Below are 18,427 nucleotides of genomic sequence, written 5' to 3'. Positions count from 1 at the left end.
GCCGATTTGAGACCAAACCAGACCGAGAACAGCTCTAGATAAAAGTGTTATGAAATTACTTAAGTACTAATGAAGCAAAGCGAATTAAAATTCTATTAATTATAATAAGAGATTAGAGAGGTATATAGAGGGAATTAGAGAGTGGAAGTAGTATCTTCAAAATGATTTTTGAAGGGAATTTTTTTTTTTTTCATGCATCCACTCTATTTATAATGAAAATTAGGGTGTTAGAGTGCATTCGATTGATTCAATATCAATGAGCCTTTAGTCAACAAAGAAATAAGTGTATTATTTACCTCTCTTTTCTTGACTTTGATGAGTATACCAATTGTTGACCTGTAAAACTAGTACAACAATATCTTATGAAAATACACAGACTCCGAGTACAAGGATTCCGAGTACTGATATGATTTAGGCAAGACTTTCTCTTTATATCTACGAATCTAACACAAGAGAGCGGTGTTTACAAGAGGTTCTAAATAGAAGAAAACAAGAAAAGCATTCAAAAAGTTTTCTGTCCTTTGAGGATCTTTGTATGTTCCTATTTATACTCGTTTGGGGTTGTTTCCTTTATCACATGGTCGTGGGCTCTGACGGTTACTCTAGTGAACGTGGGGTGATCAATCCCACGTTCTACACGGTTTTTGGGTAATTGCCGCTTTCCTCTCGCAGAGGTGGACGGTTATTACTCTTTGTTTGATTTTGGAACTGTTGAGGTGTGCGTTTTAGGAATTTGAAACATGTTTTCTTTTGGTTTGACTAGTCTTTGACCCACGGTCTTCTCTTCTCTCCGAAGTTCTGATCGGTAGGTTTCGTTCTTATCTTATGAACGGATCGTTCCTTTTCAATGGTTAACTCTTAGGTCTATTTTACCCGAGTTCGGTGCTGGATTTTACATGCTGCTCGGGATACCGACTACTATGCTCGGTGTTTGGCCAAATTATCTAGTAACACCAATTATATACATCAATTATTTACAGCATGTAAAGCTATTTAAGTGGATTGTAACATACATTAAACCGACTAATAAGTTCGATTAATGAATTCACATGCTGCACAATTTGACACGATTTTTTATGTTCTCAGGTATAATTTTTGTTATAATTTTATTTTTATTTTATTTTTGCTTCAAATAGAAGTTAATACAGTTGTTGGATGTGAGACTATTGTTTTCTACTTCATAAAACGACGAGACATGAGAGTGATGCACGAATTGAGTTCTGAGGCTGTTGGGATGAGGTTTTGAGCAATAATATGGACCGCAATAATAAGTTTCAGTCAAGAAAGAAAATTTGGGATTTTTAGTTGATCTGTTACAGCCTGGCAAGTTGGTATTCTTTTTGGATGTCAAAATAGTAATAAAATTAAACTAAAAGAAATATTCTAAAAGCAAAATGACAAGAGCCACAATAATGAGAGTGTCCACTACAAATTGAATAATAAGATGCAAAAGCTACAACCAAAGAAACCAATAACAAATTAACTACAATAAATTATGAATTCGGAGTTCGGACTCCTCACTCTCCATGTAATATAAGATCTGGCAAAGGCTCCTCATCAGCATTATTTTAATAAGATATTTAAACCTCAACCCTGCAAAAGTGGAAAAGAAAAATATAAAAAGGTCAAGGAGGCTTTATACCAAAGCTTGGAGAAAAGATAATAAAGATAGAGAATCAAGATCCCATAATTCAACAACCAAGTGAATCGTATTCCCTCTAGTATTGTCAAATGTTCTAGTATTATTACAAGTGACGACTTATGAATTTCTTCTAATCGTTAAATTGAACAAGTTAAGTGAGTGATAATTGATTATTTAGTCCATAAAATTTGATGATATTCTACTTGTCGGACGTTAAAAAAAAGATAGCATAAAGAGGGAAGATTCTCAAGAACATAATGGCGTACAAGCAAAGTAAGAGAATTCTAACCTTTCCCTATTTTACAAGAGGAAAATCTCTCCTTTTTTTTTAACTCTTACTTTCATCTGATTAGGAATTCTTTTTTCTCCTCTACTTGAGGCATCGGCTCTTAATAGTTTCATACAAGAAATACCATCAAAAGAAAGAAGACGGCCAACACTTTCGGCAATAAATCCATTTGCCCCTGAAATTAAGAAAAATAAGTACAAATATAAGTTAATAAAAAAAAAAAAGGCGCTTTATGGCATAGATGACTTTGCACATGTTTGACAGCGGTGCAATATCATTTCGTTGGTCATCAATTATCGTCACTTTCAAACACCATAACATCCAAACAAAATCAAATTGGGACCATTTTCTCAAAGGCCATACAATCCCATCCTATTCTCTTCATAATGGGATACCGATCACTATGTAATTAAGATAAGACATGGTTTTCAAATGAGTTCAAATCTCACAAGACTCTTATATTAGAAACTATTGTCTCGCATTTAAAAAGACTGTTTATTATACGACGTACGAAGGGAAGAAGAAAGCTACCGAAAGAATGCAAGAGAAATAAAGTACCACCAAATTCCTTTAAATAGTCGCAAGATAAAACACACAATTTAATTTATGTTAGCAAATCAATGAGACAAGATAATAATAATGAGATCATGAGATTATAAGAAGCTTACGGTGTAAAAAGCATCGGAAATCGCCAGATATCCGATATCCGTGGAATTATCCCCTTCCATGGGAAACGTACCCAAGCTCGCCGGCGGTGCGGTACTGGTCTTGTTCCCTCCTCCACCGGAGGCGGATTTCACGGAAAGTCCGAGTGAGTAGACCGGCGAGCCATCGGGCTTGAAGAGGCCGTAGTTCCTCTCGGAGGTTGGACCAGGCTTGAGGTTCTCGTTGAAGAGCGCGAAGAAGTAGATGTTGAGATCACAGTCGGGCCTCATCGGAGTGCCACGTTTCTGGCAGATGAGCTTCAGAAGGTTGGAGTTGTACTTCTTAGCGTTCTCCGGGGAAGCTCCGGCCTCGTCGGGGTCGCCTTTGGACGGCCAGCCGGTCTCGGAGATGTGGACGGAGAGGCGTCCGAAGCCGAGTTTGTGAAGCGCGGAGTGAACGGCGTCGATCTGAGCGAAGAGCATGTTGTCGTAGCGGAGACCGGAGGAGGAGTCGAGAACTCCCTGGTTGGGCTGGAAGAGGACGAAGTCCAGCGAGACTTGCTTCGGATCGCCTTTATAGGCGAAATACGGATAGGCGTTGATGAGAAACGGCGATCCGATCTTGGTCTGGAAGGCGCAGATCTGAGAGATGAGCGGAGCCAGGTCGGATCGGAATTTCCCCGAGGAGGGAGGGTAGGAGGATTCGAGGACGGCGAGGGAGTGAGCGGTGGTGACGGCGACCTTTCCGGCGAGTCCTGCGGCGGAGAGAGCGTCGTGGACGGAGGTCATGGCGGGAAGAAGCGCGGCGGAGAGGGAGGAGTCGTTGAAGGTGAGGACTTCGTTGCCGACGAAGACGGCGGTGATCTTGGTGGAGGGCATGTGGGCCTGGATGTTGGACTTGATCCACTGCTGGGCCTGGGCCGGGTCTTGGATTCGGGTCAGGTGCTCGTTTCCCAGCCCCACCATGATCTCCACTCCGCTCTCCGCGAACGCCGATATCACCTTCGGGTCCGCATCGTACAGCTTTATCTTCGTCGCTCCGATGGATCTCACCAGCGCTACGGCGTCGTTTGGCTGCGGCAGGTTGTTCGCTATTTGCCCGTAGTTTACGCCCACCGCTCCTGATTCCCTTAACACTGCCACATCCCACATTGCATTTTTTTTTGTTTAATTACAGCGAAACAAACAAACTAATTGACAGCCAGTGACTGTCTCTGACTGAAATGAATGATGAGTTTCTTATCTCAGCTGATTAAAGAAGAAGAATATTGTGAGTGGAATGCGTGTTGGTTTAGTGCGTTACCTGAGACGACGGAGAGGAAGAAGATGAAGACAGCCCATGTTTTAGTTGATGGGTCCATTTTTAGAGAGAGAAGGAATGGAAGGAAGAGTGCCAATGCAATACCCAGAAACGCAAAAGCAAATCTGCTGAGAGAGAGAGACAGTCGATGCAGTACCAGAAACAAAAGCTAGTCTGTTGAGATAGAGAATGTAAGCAAAAGCAGAGAGAGAGAGAGAGAGAGAGAGAGAGAGAGAGAGAGAGAGAGAGAGAGAGTGGAGATAGGGTGTGTGAGTGTGAACACGCGAGAGAGAGAGAGAGAGAGGCGATGGTGAATTGATGGGCAAGGAAAGAAGTCTTTTGGGAAAGAAAGAGAAGCATACAAACAAAAAACGTCTAGTGAGGTGCTTCTTCTTTATTCGAACTGTATTAGCTCGTTTCTGTTGCTATTTTCAATGAGGTGAGGACCGTGAGGTCTACTTTCATTTATTTATTGTTTTATTTTTTTGATATGAGGAATCATTTATTTAATGTTCATGTTTATAATTTAGCAGACTTAAAAAATATATTGAAAAACCAGTTGGTAGGTGGAGAACCAGTTGTGTGGTGGGACGTTGGAGTAAAGTTACTTGTTAATATTGAAAAATATATTATCATTTAGTGCTATTTATGAACGTTGTGAATTTTAAAGAGCAATTTCACGGGTTAGACTTAGAAAGTGTGGGCTGTGATCAATTGTAAATAAACTATTTGCTCTCTATCAAAGATAGATTTTGAAACACGTATATCCTCAATAATAAAATATTTAAAATTAAATATATAAAACAATAAAGTAACTCAAAAAAAAAAATCTCCAAATCTTTATACCTAATGCCCCATAGATAGTTCTAACTTTACAGGAACAGTAATCAATTTTAGCACGAATAGTTTGTAGAGGCACTCTACCTTCCCTGATCCATTCAACACGGGCAATCTCTTTTCCGTCTATACGTCCCGCAATTTGTATTTGAATGCCTTTTGTGCCTGCCTGTTCAGTTAATTCAATAGCTTTTTTCATTGCTTTGCGAAAAGAAACTCTACTTTTTAATTGTCCCGAAATTCATCTCTTTCCTTATATTTCCTTGTCACCATTTTCATTTTCCCATAGTGTTAACCTGTAAATTTAGTACAACAATATCTCACGAAAATACACAGGCTCCGAGCACACTGGCTCCGAGTACCAATACGATTTAGGCAAGACTTTCCCTTTATATTAACGAATCTAATACAAGAGAGCAGTGTTAAAATGGATCTAAGATAGAAGAAAGAAAAAAGGCGTAAAAATCTCTTTTTTTGTGTGTAATTATCCTTCTAGCGCCAAAATGTTGTCGCAGTTTTTCGGACAACGATTTAGGAGTCGTAGACGGTTAGACCCAAGGCCGGACCAAGTGGTCTCGTCTCGACTCGAGCGTGTCGGGCTTGGTATCCCAAGCCGTCCCTTAGCTGTAGATGATCTCTATCTCATCCAAGCACCTGAAACGTGAACAGAAAGGTGTGAACTACAAAGGGGAAACAGAGGGGTTGCCTCTGTTTACCTCTCCGACGCTCAACATTAGTAGGATTGAGGTGGTTTGTAGAGGGTTTAGTGTTTAGAGGTCGAGACTTGAGAGAAACGAGCGAGGTACGAGTTCGACAGCGTTTCAGTACTCAAATTCGGATTACCTGGGTCGAGGGAGAGACCCTCATATTTATAGGCGGCCAAGAGGTGTTTGAGGAACCCCTTGGCCGAGGGCCGGCCTTGGAGCGCCGGCCGTGGAGGGCCGGCTTTGGAGCGCCGGCCGTGGAGGGCCGGCCTTGGAGCGCCGGCCGTGGAGGGCCGGCCTTGGAGCGCCGGTCCTGGAGCGCCGGTCCTGGAGGGCCGGCCTTGGAGCGCCGGCCGTGGAGGGCCGGCCTTGGAGCGCCGGCCGTGGAGGGCCGGCCTTGGAGCGCCGGCCGTAGAGGGCCGGCCTTGGAGCGCCGGTCCTGGAGCGCCGGTCCTGGAGGGCCGGCCTTGGAGCGCCGGCCGTGGAGGGCCGGCCTTGGAGCGCCGGGCGTGGAGGGCCGGCCTTGGAGCGCCGGGCGTGGAGGGCCGGCCTTGGAGCGCCGGTCCTGGAGCGCCGGTCCTGGAGGGCCGGCCTTGGGGAGCCGGCCGTGGAGAGCCGGCCACGGCGAGTGCCGGCCCCGGACGAGCGCCGGGCTCAGGACGGCTGCCAGCGTGGCCATCGTCGATCTACCGGACCGAGACGGACCGGTAACAAAAGCTCCTCTCGATCCCCTATTTATACCCGTTTGGGGTTGCTCCCTTTACCATGTAGTCGTGGGCTCTGACGGTTATTCTCGTGGACGTGGGGTGATCAATCCCACGTTCTTGGTGGTTTTTTGGTAACTGCCATCTTCCTCTAGCGGAGGAGGACGGTTATTACTCTTTTTGTACGGTTTGAAACCGTTGAAGTGTGCGTTTTAGAAGTTTGAAACATGTTTTCTTTTGGTTTGACTAGTCTCTGACCTACGGTCTTCTCTTCTCTCCGAAGTTCTGATCGGTAGGTTTCATTCTTATCTTATGAACGGATCGTTCCTTTTCAATGGACATCCCTTAGGTCTATTTTACCTGAGCTCGGTGTTGAATTCTTACTGCTCGGGATTCCGACTAGTCTACTCGGTGTTTGACTAAATTATCCCGTAACAGCAGCCTTCCAGTTTCTTAGTATTTTTAGCAAAAATGGTAAGGAACTATTTCGGTTAAATTAATGGCCGTGTTCATCTTTGCTTTCCTGCTCGTCTCGGTGTGGTCCGAGTAAAAGCTTTACATTCTTTTCTTTTGTTCGTGATATCGTGCGACGTCGTTTGGCTTTGGTCGTATTGAATCATCGCGTCGTTTCGCTTCAACGGTCAGATCTGCCTTGCTTCTTGGGTACGCTTAATCTGAGCCGTTCGCGTTGTCTTTATATAAGGCTTTTATGAGATTTTGGCTTCATTTCGCATTTCCTCTCAAATTTTGCTCTCGGCGCGTTCTCGGCTTGATCTGCCTATTCGGATTGTGTTTAAGCTCCCAAGTCTGTTATTCGAGTTTTATGAACTTCAACCTTTCGGGTAAGATTTCTTTGATTTTACTATGATATTTTCCCTGTCATTGTGTGTTTATTTTATTTTTGTATTCGGACCCTCCGGATTTTAGGGATCATAGTTTTTCAACTTACTTAGGGACATGGGAGGACTTGCACGTCCTGACCTGAGTTACGACTCTCGTGTTGTTCGACGATCGGAGCCTGACCCCGACTATGTCGTCCTGTTGTCTGGGAAAGAATTTCCCTTTCTCAGGAGTCGCCTTTGGTATCATGTCCCGGAGATCGGATGGGACCGTCCCGTAATTGCTTATGATCAATCTCAAATATTTTCCGTTCTGAATCCGAGGGGGTCGATTACGAGAAAAGGGTTTTTGATTCGTCTTCCCTGTTGTGTAGGGAGATCATGTCTTTGGAGACCTCTTTGTCATCTGCTTCTTCGAAGGGAAGCGAGTCGGAGTCTCGCGACACCATGAGTCCCTCTCTTTCGCCGGTCCGAGAAGAGGAAGATCTTCTCAGTGCTCCGGGTCCGAGCGGGAGGACTTTTGGGGTAGATCTTCCGGAGGAAGAAAATGAGGCCCTAGTTTTCGAACGGAAGGAAGGCCAGTTTTCGGCCAAAATTTGGACTTCTCGGGCTACCGAGAAATATATACAAGATTGGAGGGGGGAGTTTGAGATCGCAGAGGGGATCATCATCTCGGCCCCTTCAGAGGATGAGAGGGCTGATCAACCTCCTGCCGGTAAGACAACGTTTAATATGGCTATCTTAAACGTGATCGGAGGATTGCCGATGCATCCCCTTATATCTCAGTTTTTCTTCGACCTGGGATGTTCTTTTACTTAGCTTGTTCCCAATGTTTATAGGATTTTTGTTGGGATGGATGTACTGTGGGCAAAATTCTACCAGCGCCTTGTTACTTTAGAAGATTTTTCTCAGTATTATTCGCTCAAGTCGGCTCCGGGACAGCATGGTTATTACTATGCTCGGGCTCATGACGATCAATCTAAAGTCGTCACCCGTCTTCCTTCCATTCAGAAAAATTGGAAGGATTACTTCTTTTGGATTGAAGGGAATGTTTCCTATGAGAGATGTCCAATTAAAGCTTCGTTCTCGGAATTGGGTGTGACTCTAGTTCGGTTTTCTTTTAATTAGGATCAGATTTCTCATCTGGTTTCCTTATCTATTATACGTTTTGTTTCAGGTTCTCTTCCGCAATATCCCGAGGACCAGCGACCGCTTCACTCTGAGATTTTTGACATCTCGGAGACTGATCGGTCGACTTTTGTGTTGTCGGACCCAGACTTGCTTGACCAGTATTATTATTACCCATATTCAAGTAAGTGTTTTATTTATTTCATATCAGATCAAATATGCACTAACCTTTTCTTGTTTCTACTTATTTGTTTTGTTTACAAGAAATCGCAAAGATGGGGAGGAAGAGAGCTGCTCCCGACCAAGTTCCTCCAAACCCGAAACGCTCTTAGGCCTCCAAACCTCCTACTGCGGGTAAGCGGGCGGCTCCATCTTCTTCAAAGATTTCGGAACGTCCCAGTTCTTCTCCGGGGAAAAGACAGGTTGAGCCTTCCGCTACCTCTGATCACCTAACTCCGATCATCTCCTTCCTTCACGAGCATCTTCCTGCCGAGAAGGTCCAGATGGTTCAGAAGTCGGAGCCGTTAGAGAGGCTTTCTCAAGTTACCGATTATGTGGTCTCGGTATGTTTTTATATTTAGCTAGTCGGAGTCTCATTCGTTTCCTTCTGTCCTTTTGAACTGACCCCTTTTAATCATCGCAGAGTTTTGTTGGTGTGATCGGCCTTGTCGGATCGCTGAGTTCCGAGCTCTCACCTTTGAGGCGACGGAATGATCGCTTCCTGAAGGAGAGAGACGCGGCCAGGGACGAAGTGGTGAAGGTTCGGTCGGAGCTCGAGCAGAAATTCCAAGAAGACCTCGAGGCTGCTCGTTTAGCGGCGGTGGAAGCGTACAAAGCTTCTGAAGACTATCGCAACATGCGAGATGATCTTTACACCGCTGGGATAAACGAAGCTGTTCGGATCCTCGGTCCAAAGAATCCTTCTCTGGATACTACGGATCTCGACGAGGATTCGGAGTCGATGGAAGAGGATCCCGAGCGCAGAGCCAACGACGACCAGGAGGATGGAGCCGACCAGGACTAGGAGTTTTTATTTCTCTTTTTTTTTTTTTGTCAACCCGTTCGGGTTTTGAACAATTGATCCGTGGTCGGATCTTTTTTCTTTATTATGTAATTTTTACCCTCTTGGGTTTTGATATAATTTCTCCGTGGTCGGAGTTAATCTTATGTTTCTATTATATTCATGATTTCAGCAAGATAAAGTATGACTAAGGGCTAAGTATTGAAAATAACAATGGTTAATAAGCTTAAGTTTTCTAATTTAAAAGAAAAACTATTCGAGTTCAAATTGTTGGAATTTTGGTTTACGTACGTAGCCTTCCTGCCCTGTAGTTTATTTTGCTGAATTAGTTTAAAAGACATGTTATTGGGTACAAAGTAGAACAGCATAAATAAAAAGGGTTATGTACTGTCGAAAATCAAAAGTATATGCGACCAAGCCGCTTTTTGAATTTAAAAGTACAATACATGCGACCAAGCCACTTTTTGAATTTAAAAGAACAATACATGCGACCAAGCCGCTTTTTGAATTAAAAATGGAAGTGTTTAAACAAAGAAATGGCGAAGATGCTCGGCATTCCAAGGATTTTTCTCCATATCACCGCTCAGCTGTTGTAATCGGTATGCCCCGTTTCCGAAGTCTTCTCGGATGATGTAGGGTCATTCCCAATTTGCGCCAAAGGCTCCATCTTGTTGGATTTTGGTGTGAAGAAAAACCCTTCTGAGGACTTTGTCGCCGATTTTGAACGATCTTGGTCGGACTTTCCTGTTGAAATACCGAGTAACTTTCTGTTGGTTAGCAAGATTTCTTAATTTCGCTTTTTCTCTTTTTTCTTCTAGTAAGTCTAAATTAATTTTTAAGATCTCATTGTTTACCTCCGTGGAGTAGTTTTCTCTTCTCACCGTTGGTATCATAATATCGGTTGGAATGACCGCGTCGAAACCGTACGCGAGAGAGAAAGGTGTTTCGCCAGTTGCGGAGTGCTCGGTGGTTCTGTATGACCAGAGAACCTCCTGGAGCATATCTACCCATTCCGATTTCTGCTCGTCCAACTTTGTTTTCAGACCATGTTTTATGGTCTTGTTGATGGCTTCCACTAATCCGTTGGATTGAGGTCGGACTGCATCCACCGCGGCCTATTGGCAATGCTACGATTAGATCTATTCCCCATTCTGCGAATGGAATCGGGCATGAGAGGGTGATGAGAGGATAAGGAGGGAGCCTTGGGATGTTAGAGAATTTCTGTCACTTGACGCATCTTTGTGTCATGCGTCGAGCATCGGCTTTCAATGTGGGCCAGTAGAGCCCTTGCCGGATAATCTTCTTTGCTAGTGCTTCATATCCGATGTGGCTTCCGCATATCCCCTCGTGGATTTCTTTGAGAGCGTACTCGGCTTCATCTTCGTCCAGACATTTGAGGAGGTCCTGGGAAAATCCTTTTTTGTAGAGGTTTTGACCTTCTAAAAAATAACGAGCAGCTCTGAATTTCAAACTTCTAGCCTTATTCTTATCCCTGGGCAAAGCTCCATGCTTCAAGTACTCCCTAATCGGAGTTTGCCATGACTCTCGATGGTCGACTTGAAGCTCAAGAGAGGCTTGTTCGATGCTTGACTGCCCAATTTTGATCACTGGGATTGACTCCGAGTCGGATCCTTGGGTGGCCAATTTTGCTAAAGCGTCAGCCTCTTCATTCATAGCTCTGGGGATTTGAGTGATTTCACAGAGCTCGAATTTATTTGCCAGGCTTCTGGCCTTCTCGGCATATAGCGACATCTTTTCGCCTTTCGCCTGAAATTCATTTTTCATTTGATTAACTATTAACTAAGAATCTGAGTATACTTTGAGTTTTTCTATTTCTAAATCTTTTGCTATCTGAAGTCCATGTATCATGGCTTCGTACTCGGCCTCATTATTTGATGCGTTGAAATCAAATTTTAATGCAAATTTTACCTTGTCTCCTTCTGGACTGGTTAGTGCGATCCCGACTCCGGATCCCTTTTCGTTCGCTGCTCCATCTACGTGCATTTCCCAAATTGGGAAATCTACCGGTCTGTATGTGAATTCGGCGATGAAATCAGCTACTGCTTGTCCTTTGATTGCTGGTCGGTGGCTGAAATGTATATCATATTGTGTCAGCTCAATTGACCATTTCATTAGCCTTCCGGATACATCAGGCTTCTGCAGAACTTGGCGGAGAGGAAAATTGGTTAGGACTGTGATCGGATGTGCGAGGAAATAGTGCTTCAACTTCCGAGATGCGGTGATGAGGGCGAAGGCTAGCTTCTCTAGTTCTGGGTATCTCCCTTCCACCTCGTTGAGACGTCGCGAAGTATAATAAACTGGAACTCGGTTTTTTCCCTCATTCTTGATCAATGCCAAGCTGACTGCATGCTCCGATACTGCTAAGTAAATTTCCAGAGGCTCTCCTTCTTGAACTTTTCTTAAAGTCGGAGGCCATACCAAGTGTTCCTCCAGGGACTCGAAGCTCTTGTTGCATTGCTCGGTCCCCTCAAATTCCTTGGAGCCTCTGAGGGCATCAAAGAAGTGAATGCTCCGATCGGTAGATCTTGAAATAAATCGACTTAGTGCAGCTATGTACCCTGTCAGCTTCTGTACTTCTTTTATGTTTCGCGGTGGTGTCATGTTCAATAAAGCGGTGATCTTCTCTGGATTGACCTCTATGCCTCGCTCATGAACGATGAAACCTAAGAATCTTCTTGCAGAAACACCAAAAGTACATTTTAGAGGATTTTCATGCGATATTGTCTCAAAATTTCGAATGATCTTCTAAGATCATCTGTATGTTCACTTATTTTTTGGCTTTTAACTAGTAAGTCATCTATGTATGCTTCCATTGTGACTCCGAGTAATTCAGCAAACATACGATTTACCAATCTCTGGTATGTTGCCCCCGCATTTTTTAATCCGAAAGGCATCACTGTGTAGCAGTATAGCCCTCGGTCGGTTATAAATGTTATGTGATCCTAGTCGGGACCGTACATGGGGATTTGATTATATCCAGAATAGGCATCCATGAAGCTTAAAAGCTCATGACCTGCCGTGGCGTCTACTAATTGATCTATTATTGGCATTGGGAAGCTATCTTTTGGGCAAGCCTTATTCAGATCTGTAAAATCTACACAAGTTCTCCATTTTCCATTAGGTTTTTTTGATTAGGACAGGATTTGCTACCCATTTTGGATATTTAGTTTCTTTCATAGACCTATTAGAGATTAGTTTGTCTACTTCTTCTTTTAAGGCTATATACCTCTCGGAGTTTAAAGCTCTTCTCTTTTGCCTAATAGGTTTCTCCTTAGGATCTATATTCAACCTATGACATGCTAATTGAGGATCTATCCATGTCATGTCGGATTGCGACCATGCAAAAATGTCTAAGCTATTAGACAAAAGAGAAATTAAGCTATTTTTGGTACGTGATTCAAGATATTTTCCAATCTTGAGCTTCTTCTCAGGTTGCTTCGGATCTGGGGTGACCTCCTCAACTTCATCTCCTGGGCCAATTTCTTCTCGGCTCGGAAGACGTGGGTCGAATTCTGAGTCGATCATCATGATTTTGCGGACATCTTTGTCCTGGCTTTCTTTGAGATAATTCGCATAACAACTTCTCGCTAGAGCCTGAGTTCCTACCGCTTCACCTACTCCGTGCTCCGTAGGGAACTTCATCTTTAAATATTCCACCGAAGTGATGGCTCCGAGGGACTGCAAACTTGGTCTGCCGATGATCGCGTTGAATGAGGATTTTCCTGGAACCACTACCCATTGGGTGTTTGTGGTTTTACTTCTCGGACTCTCTCCCACAGTTATTGGGATCGAGATTATTCCATTGGGCTGGATTGAATCCCCTGTGAATCCATAGAGATTTTCAGGAGAAGGAGCTAATGAGTCTTGTTTAAGACCCATCTTATTGAATGTGTCTTCGTAGAGCACATCAATAGCACTCCTGGTATCTACCAGTATTCGGCACACGTTCCTATTTCCAATAAGAGCTGAGATGACAAGCGGATCGTTGTGAGGGAACATTTCCCACCTAGCATCTTCTGCTGTGAAGGTGATTGGCTCTATGTTAGATTTGGCTATCTTGTTCGGCCTTTGTTCGGCTGTAAACAAGATTTTTCGGGGTCCCGCGTAGGCTTCTCTTACATAGCTCTTTTGAGCACTTCTTGAATTTCCCCCCACATGAGGTCCTCCAACTATAAGTGAGATTTCTACATACGCCTCGGATTTCTGATCTTCTTGATCTCCTTGCACGGCCTTGAACTTTTTCAACGCTCCTCTTCAGATCAAAGCTTCTATAGCTTCTTTGAGGTTGAAACAGTCAACAGTGCGGTGACCAATATCCGCATGGAAGGCACAATATTTTGTTTTATCTCTCTTTGAGATATCTTTCTTGATCGGCCTTGGCTTAGGGAAATCTTCCTTATCCTGGGTAAGACTAAATATCTCCTCTATTGGGGCATTGAGTTTATGATATTTGTCAAACTTACTTGAAAAGGGTTTCAGGGGTCCTGCTCCGGACCGGATTTTCTTGGGTGGGCGGTTATCCTTAGACTGCCGCTGTGCTCTTCTCGGTAACTCTTTGGCGGCTTCACCTTTCTTGCAGCCAATCTTGCCTCCTCCGCGTTGATATATTTCTGAGCTCGCTTCAGGAAGTCGTTGTAGTCTTTTGGACTAGTCTTCTGAAGTGACCACTAGAATTCTGACTCAATTCGGACGCCGGAGGAGATCCCGAAAAGCTTAAAGTTTTTATTCAGATTATCGACCTGCAGAGCTTGCTCCGAGTAGCGATTAATAAAATCCTTTAATGACTCATCATGGGCCTGTCTAACTGCTAACAGCCTTTCTTTGGGAGTTTTTCCCGAGCTGGAGCCGACAAATTGTTTCATGAACTTCCTGGATAACTGCTTCCAGGACCCTATAGAGTTTGGCTTAAGCTTTCTGTACCACCTTTTGGATGAACCTGTTAAGGTGATAGAGAATGCCCTGCACATAACCTCTGGTCCTGCTCCTTGCAACAGCATCTATGACGAGAAAGTGTCTAGATGATCTCGTGGGTCGGTCTTCCCATCGTAAACAGGAATGCTTGGCATCCTGAAGCGATCAGGTAACGGATGTTCTAACACCTGCGCTGTGAACGGGGAGATAGCCTCTCCGATCTTTGGGATAGAGATCTTTGGGATAGACTCCTTCTGACCAAGAGCCACCTCTTTGATTCAACGATCCAATCTTTTGAAATTTGTTTCATTGGTGCTCGCACTGTCTTCAGTTTCTGAGCCTCCTATGCCGTTTTTTACAGTATTTGAACGACTTTTATCCATCGAGGGCTGGTACAGATCAGGAATTTTTTCCTGGCTGGATTGCTCCTTTTCATAATCAGAGTCGTCTTCTATCCTCTCATACCGACCCTTAGCGTGTTTCCGGGGTTTCTTAACCTGCGGATCCTGCCCAACGGGTTCTTTCCCTGATCGGTGTGAGGTTTCTTCATCTGGGATCACCACTGCGCTTCGCAGTGTGACTTTCCTCGCCTGCAACCTTCTCTTCAGCTCTTTGTTACTCGCCTCCAAGACTAAAAGACGCTCTTGCATCTGCCTGAATTGTTCTTCGAGACTAGGTTCCGGGAGAAGTTCAGCTATCTCTTCCAAGGTAAGAGGCAAGGTGCGATTGTGGTGCTCTATCTCCGACTCCTGGCCGGGGACAGTGTTTGTAGGTGTGGTTGAACTAGCCATATTCTTCAGCTTCTACCCCCCTCCTTCTTGCGCCAACTGTTAACCTGTAAATTTAGTACAACAATATCTCACGAAAATACACAGACTCCGAGCACACTGGCTCCGAGTACCAATACGATTTAGGCAAGACTTTCCCTTTATATTGACGAATCTTATACAAGAGAGCAGTGTTAAAATGGATCGAAACATAGAAGAAATAAAAAAGGCGTAAAAATCTCTTTTTTTGTGTGTAGTTATCCTTTTTGAAAGCTCCTCTCGATCCCCTATTTATACCCGTTTGGGTTGCTCCCTTTACCATGTAGTCGTGGGCTCTGACGGTTATTCTCGTGGACGTGGGGTGATCAATCCCACGTTCTTGGTGGTTTTTTGGTAACTTCCATCTTCCTCTAGCGGAGGAGGACGATTATTACTCTTTTTGGTAATCATTAAACCGTTGAAGTGTGCGTTTTAGAAGTTTGAAACATGTTTTCTTTTGGTTTGACTAGTCTCTGACCTACGGTCTTCTCTTCTCTCCGAAGTTCTGATCGGTAGGTTTCGTTCTTATCTTATGAACGGATCGTTCCTTTTCAATGGACAGCCCTTAGGTCTATTTTACCTGAGCTCGGTGCTGAATTCTTACTGCTCGGGATTCCGACTAGTCTACTCGGTGTTTGACTAAATTATCCCGTAACACATAGTGTTGTGCTTCTGTATTTATTGCTTATGCTCTTGTCTTCACGGAGGAAAACATTGAAGCACAAACCACGACTGAAACTCGCTCTCGCTCCCGCACGACGCTCTGACGCACGATGTGATTATTTAAACTCGAAGTCGCACGACTCGACGACGTGACGGTCGGAAGGTAATTTTTTGTTTTTTCAAAGCTTTTTTAAATTGGAATGTGTGTTGGGTTTTCATTGGAATATTTCACTTGTGAAGTGTATCGATGTACTTGATTTTGTTCGGTCTAGGGTTTGAATGGTTAATCTTTCCCTTTTTTTGGATTCTGGTTAAGGGTGTGTTTGAAATTTTTTCTGATGTCAAAGGAAGGCTTATTACTCGTAAAGATGGTCTGCGACGGTTAAAGAGTTTGTGCAACAAAAAACAGACTTGTTACGGTGCTAAAACAGCCCTGCCGACAGAGTTCGACGGAGAAAAGACGGACTACGACAAGAAATACGTTGTAAACGGGAATGATACTATAAGGCAGAAAAAGACAATTTTTGTTTCGTTCTCTCTTTCTACATTGTGTTTCTACACTATTTTCAATTTATGTCGTCTCACTGATTATGCCACTTTATGCAGATGGTGTATCTTGTTGGTGAATTCCCCGCCCGTATAAAGTATAGGGGTTTAAGCGCCTTGGAAATGGTAAAGGAGAGATTTTGGATTCTCTGTCTTTTGCCGCGTTTGGTGGGTGTTCCTCCATCTAATGAAAGAGCAACTCGGTCCAGTACAATTAATTGAGCCCAAGCCATATATTTATCTTTGGCAGAAGAATTTAGGGAAGAGAAGGTTGAGAGAATTTAAGAGAGAAAATCTTCTCGTAGGGAGTTTGTTATTGATTCAACAACCGACTAAAACTTTTCACACTGTTTGGCTAAATACAGCCTAACGCACTAACTGTTTGATTAAACTCCTAACAGACTTCGTTACGACAAATTTCACAGTGTGTTGAACAAGGCTCTGCTGATGTGTCATTGCTGAGCTGTCACTGCTGAGCTGGGTGTAGCTTCAATCTTCAACATGTTCCGAAGCTTTAAAAACCGGCTCACAGACAGTGCATTGGTTAGCACGTCAGCAGTCTGATCGACCGTTGGAACATATATGATCTCCAACTCTTTTCTCAGAACCATATCCCTGGCGAAATGAAGGTCACTCTCCACATGTTTAGTCCGTGCGTGATAAACAGGATTTGCTGCCATTGCTGCAACTCCGAGATTATCACACCACACCACATGCGGGATTGGCATTGGCACTTTGATCTCGGAGAGCAGTGACTTGATCCACACGATTTCTGCTGCTACATGGGCGAGGGCTCTGTACTCAGCCTCTGTGCTAGACCTGGCAACCACTGCCTGTTTTCTCGAGCTCCAAGATATTAAGCACCCTGCGAGGAGGACACAATACACGCTAGTTGACCTTCTATCATCAGGATTGCTCGTCCAGTCAGCATCACCGAAGCTACTGATAACCAGACTAATCGGACTCTGAGAAGGTCTGAACATTAAGCCATGCGAGATAGTGCCCTTGAGATACCTTAGTAAGCGTTTGCAAGCTAGCCAGTGAATCTCACTCGGTTGCTTAAGATATTAACTGAGTCTATTGACTATAAACGAGATATCCGGTCTCGTGATCATCAAATACTGTAACGCTCCGATAACACTTATGTACACGGATGGATTGTCCATTGGCTCCCCCTCGTCCTTGGACAGAGCAAGCGTCGGAGCTACTGGAGTAGAACAAGCTTTAGCGCCAGCCATGTTTGTTTTAGTGAGCAGATCGGCAACGTACTTGGCTTGAGACAAGTAAAGACCAGAGGTGTCGCGAAAAGCTTCGATGCCCAGAAAGTAGTGCAGAGAACCTAAGTCTTTGAGGGAAAATTAGGTGTTGAGGTCAGAAATGAGGCGCTTGATGGTTGTGGGAGCATTTCCGGTGACTAGGATGTCATCGACATTCAGTAGCAAGAGAATGTACACACTGCCCTTGATGAAGATAAAGAGAGAAGAATCGGCACGAGAGTTAACAAATCCCCAACCTTTTAAGAAAACACTAAGTCGATCGAACCACGCCCGCGGAGCTTGTTTGAGGCCATACAGATTCTTGTGGAGACGACACACATGAAGAGGCCATTTAGGATCGACGAAGCCCTCCGGTTGATGCATATAAACCTCTTCGTTGAGAACTCCATTCGGAAACGCGTTATTAACGTCTAGTTGATGGACATCCCAGGCACGAACAACCGTGAGGGTAAGGACGATTCAAATCGTGCACACAGGGCTGTACGTCTCGGTGAAGTCGATGCCCGGAGTTTTAGCATAACCCTTCGCAAATAACCGCGCCTTGTAACGCTGAACAGAGCCATCCGGTTTGAATTTGACCTTATACACCCATTTGTTTCCGATCACATGTTGCTGAGGAGAGCTCAGAACGAGAGACCAAGTTGCATTGTGCATCAAGGCATTGTACTCAAGTTTCATGGCTTGACACCACAGCGGATTTGTGATGGCTTGAGAAACGGACTGAGGCTCTTTGGGACCAGGGTTAATGGACAAAGGGTGATTGGTGGATATGTGAGCCTTGGGATTGTAAATCCCGGATTTGGATCTGGTTTGGATGTAATAAGTGCGTGCAGGATCGATTTGTGGTTTAATAGGCTCAATGAGGGCAGGAATAGGTGATTGTGGGTGTACAGTAGGTAAAGAAATAGATGAATGTGCTTGAGTAGGGTCGATTTGTGGTCTAATAGGCTCATTGAGGGTAGGAATGGGTGATTATGAGTGTACAGTGGGTAAAGACATGGGTGACTGTGTGTGAACTACAGGCAGGGACACAACAGTGAGTAAATTATTTGTTTTGTGAGGCTGACTTGAGACAGGTTGAGAGGGTGATAGAGA

The 18,427-nt window shown here is 44.1% G+C and overlaps 2 protein-coding genes across 2 annotated transcripts; both read right to left on the bottom strand.

Annotated features, from left to right (window-relative positions):
• Window positions 1–1,364: 1,364 nt before the first annotated feature.
• LOC149404192 (Glycosyl hydrolase superfamily protein) lies at window positions 1,365–4,367 on the bottom strand. Its single transcript, XM_089603143.1, has 4 exons — window positions 3,879–4,367; window positions 2,600–3,711; window positions 1,932–2,106; window positions 1,365–1,593 (listed from the first exon to the last, which is right to left on the bottom strand). The coding sequence occupies exons 1-3, from the start codon at window positions 3,934–3,936 to the stop codon at window positions 2,041–2,043; spliced, it is 1,236 nt and encodes a 411-aa protein (XP_089459269.1). The 5' UTR covers window positions 3,937–4,367; the 3' UTR covers window positions 1,365–1,593; window positions 1,932–2,040.
• A 5,324-nt stretch (window positions 4,368–9,691) lies between these two features.
• LOC149404191 (uncharacterized) lies at window positions 9,692–14,126 on the bottom strand. Its single transcript, XM_089607438.1, has 6 exons — window positions 13,810–14,126; window positions 12,356–13,381; window positions 10,927–11,803; window positions 10,359–10,875; window positions 9,963–10,259; window positions 9,692–9,852 (listed from the first exon to the last, which is right to left on the bottom strand). Exons 1-6 carry the CDS (start codon window positions 14,124–14,126, stop codon window positions 9,692–9,694), a joined length of 3,195 nt encoding a protein of 1,064 aa, XP_089463564.1.
• Window positions 14,127–18,427: the final 4,301 nt, after the last annotated feature.

The sequence above is a fragment of the Urtica dioica genome, chromosome 2, assembly GCF_054948205.1.
Source record: "Urtica dioica subsp. dioica isolate 48M chromosome 2, U.dioica_male_clone48M_v1_H2, whole genome shotgun sequence".
Taxonomy (NCBI): Eukaryota; Viridiplantae; Streptophyta; class Magnoliopsida; order Rosales; family Urticaceae; genus Urtica; species Urtica dioica.
This window is presented reverse-complemented; position numbering and strand designations above follow the sequence as displayed.

Bases quoted from the DNA above. Each gene is read 5' to 3' on its own strand.
- LOC149404192 (XM_089603143.1), bottom strand. From the start codon at position 3,936: ATGGACCCATCAACTAAAACATGGGCTGTCTTCATCTTCTTCCTCTCC. The intron at 3,712-3,878 runs GTAACGCACTAA...GGGATGTGGCAG, and splicing joins CTTCCTCTCCGTCGTCTCAG to TGTTAAGGGAATCAGGAGCG. The intron at 2,107-2,599 runs GTAAGCTTCTTA...TCTTAATTTCAG, and splicing joins TTTCCGATGCTTTTTACACC to GGGCAAATGGATTTATTGCC.
- LOC149404191 (XM_089607438.1), bottom strand. From the start codon at position 14,126: ATGCTGTTGCAAGGAGCAGGACCAGAGGTTATGTGCAGGGCATTCTCT. The intron at 11,804-12,355 runs GTATATAGCCTT...TGTTTCTGCAAG, and splicing joins AGAGCTTTAAACTCCGAGAG to AAGATTCTTAGGTTTCATCG. The intron at 10,876-10,926 runs GTATACTCAGAT...AATGAATTTCAG, and splicing joins TAGAAATAGAAAAACTCAAA to GCGAAAGGCGAAAAGATGTC.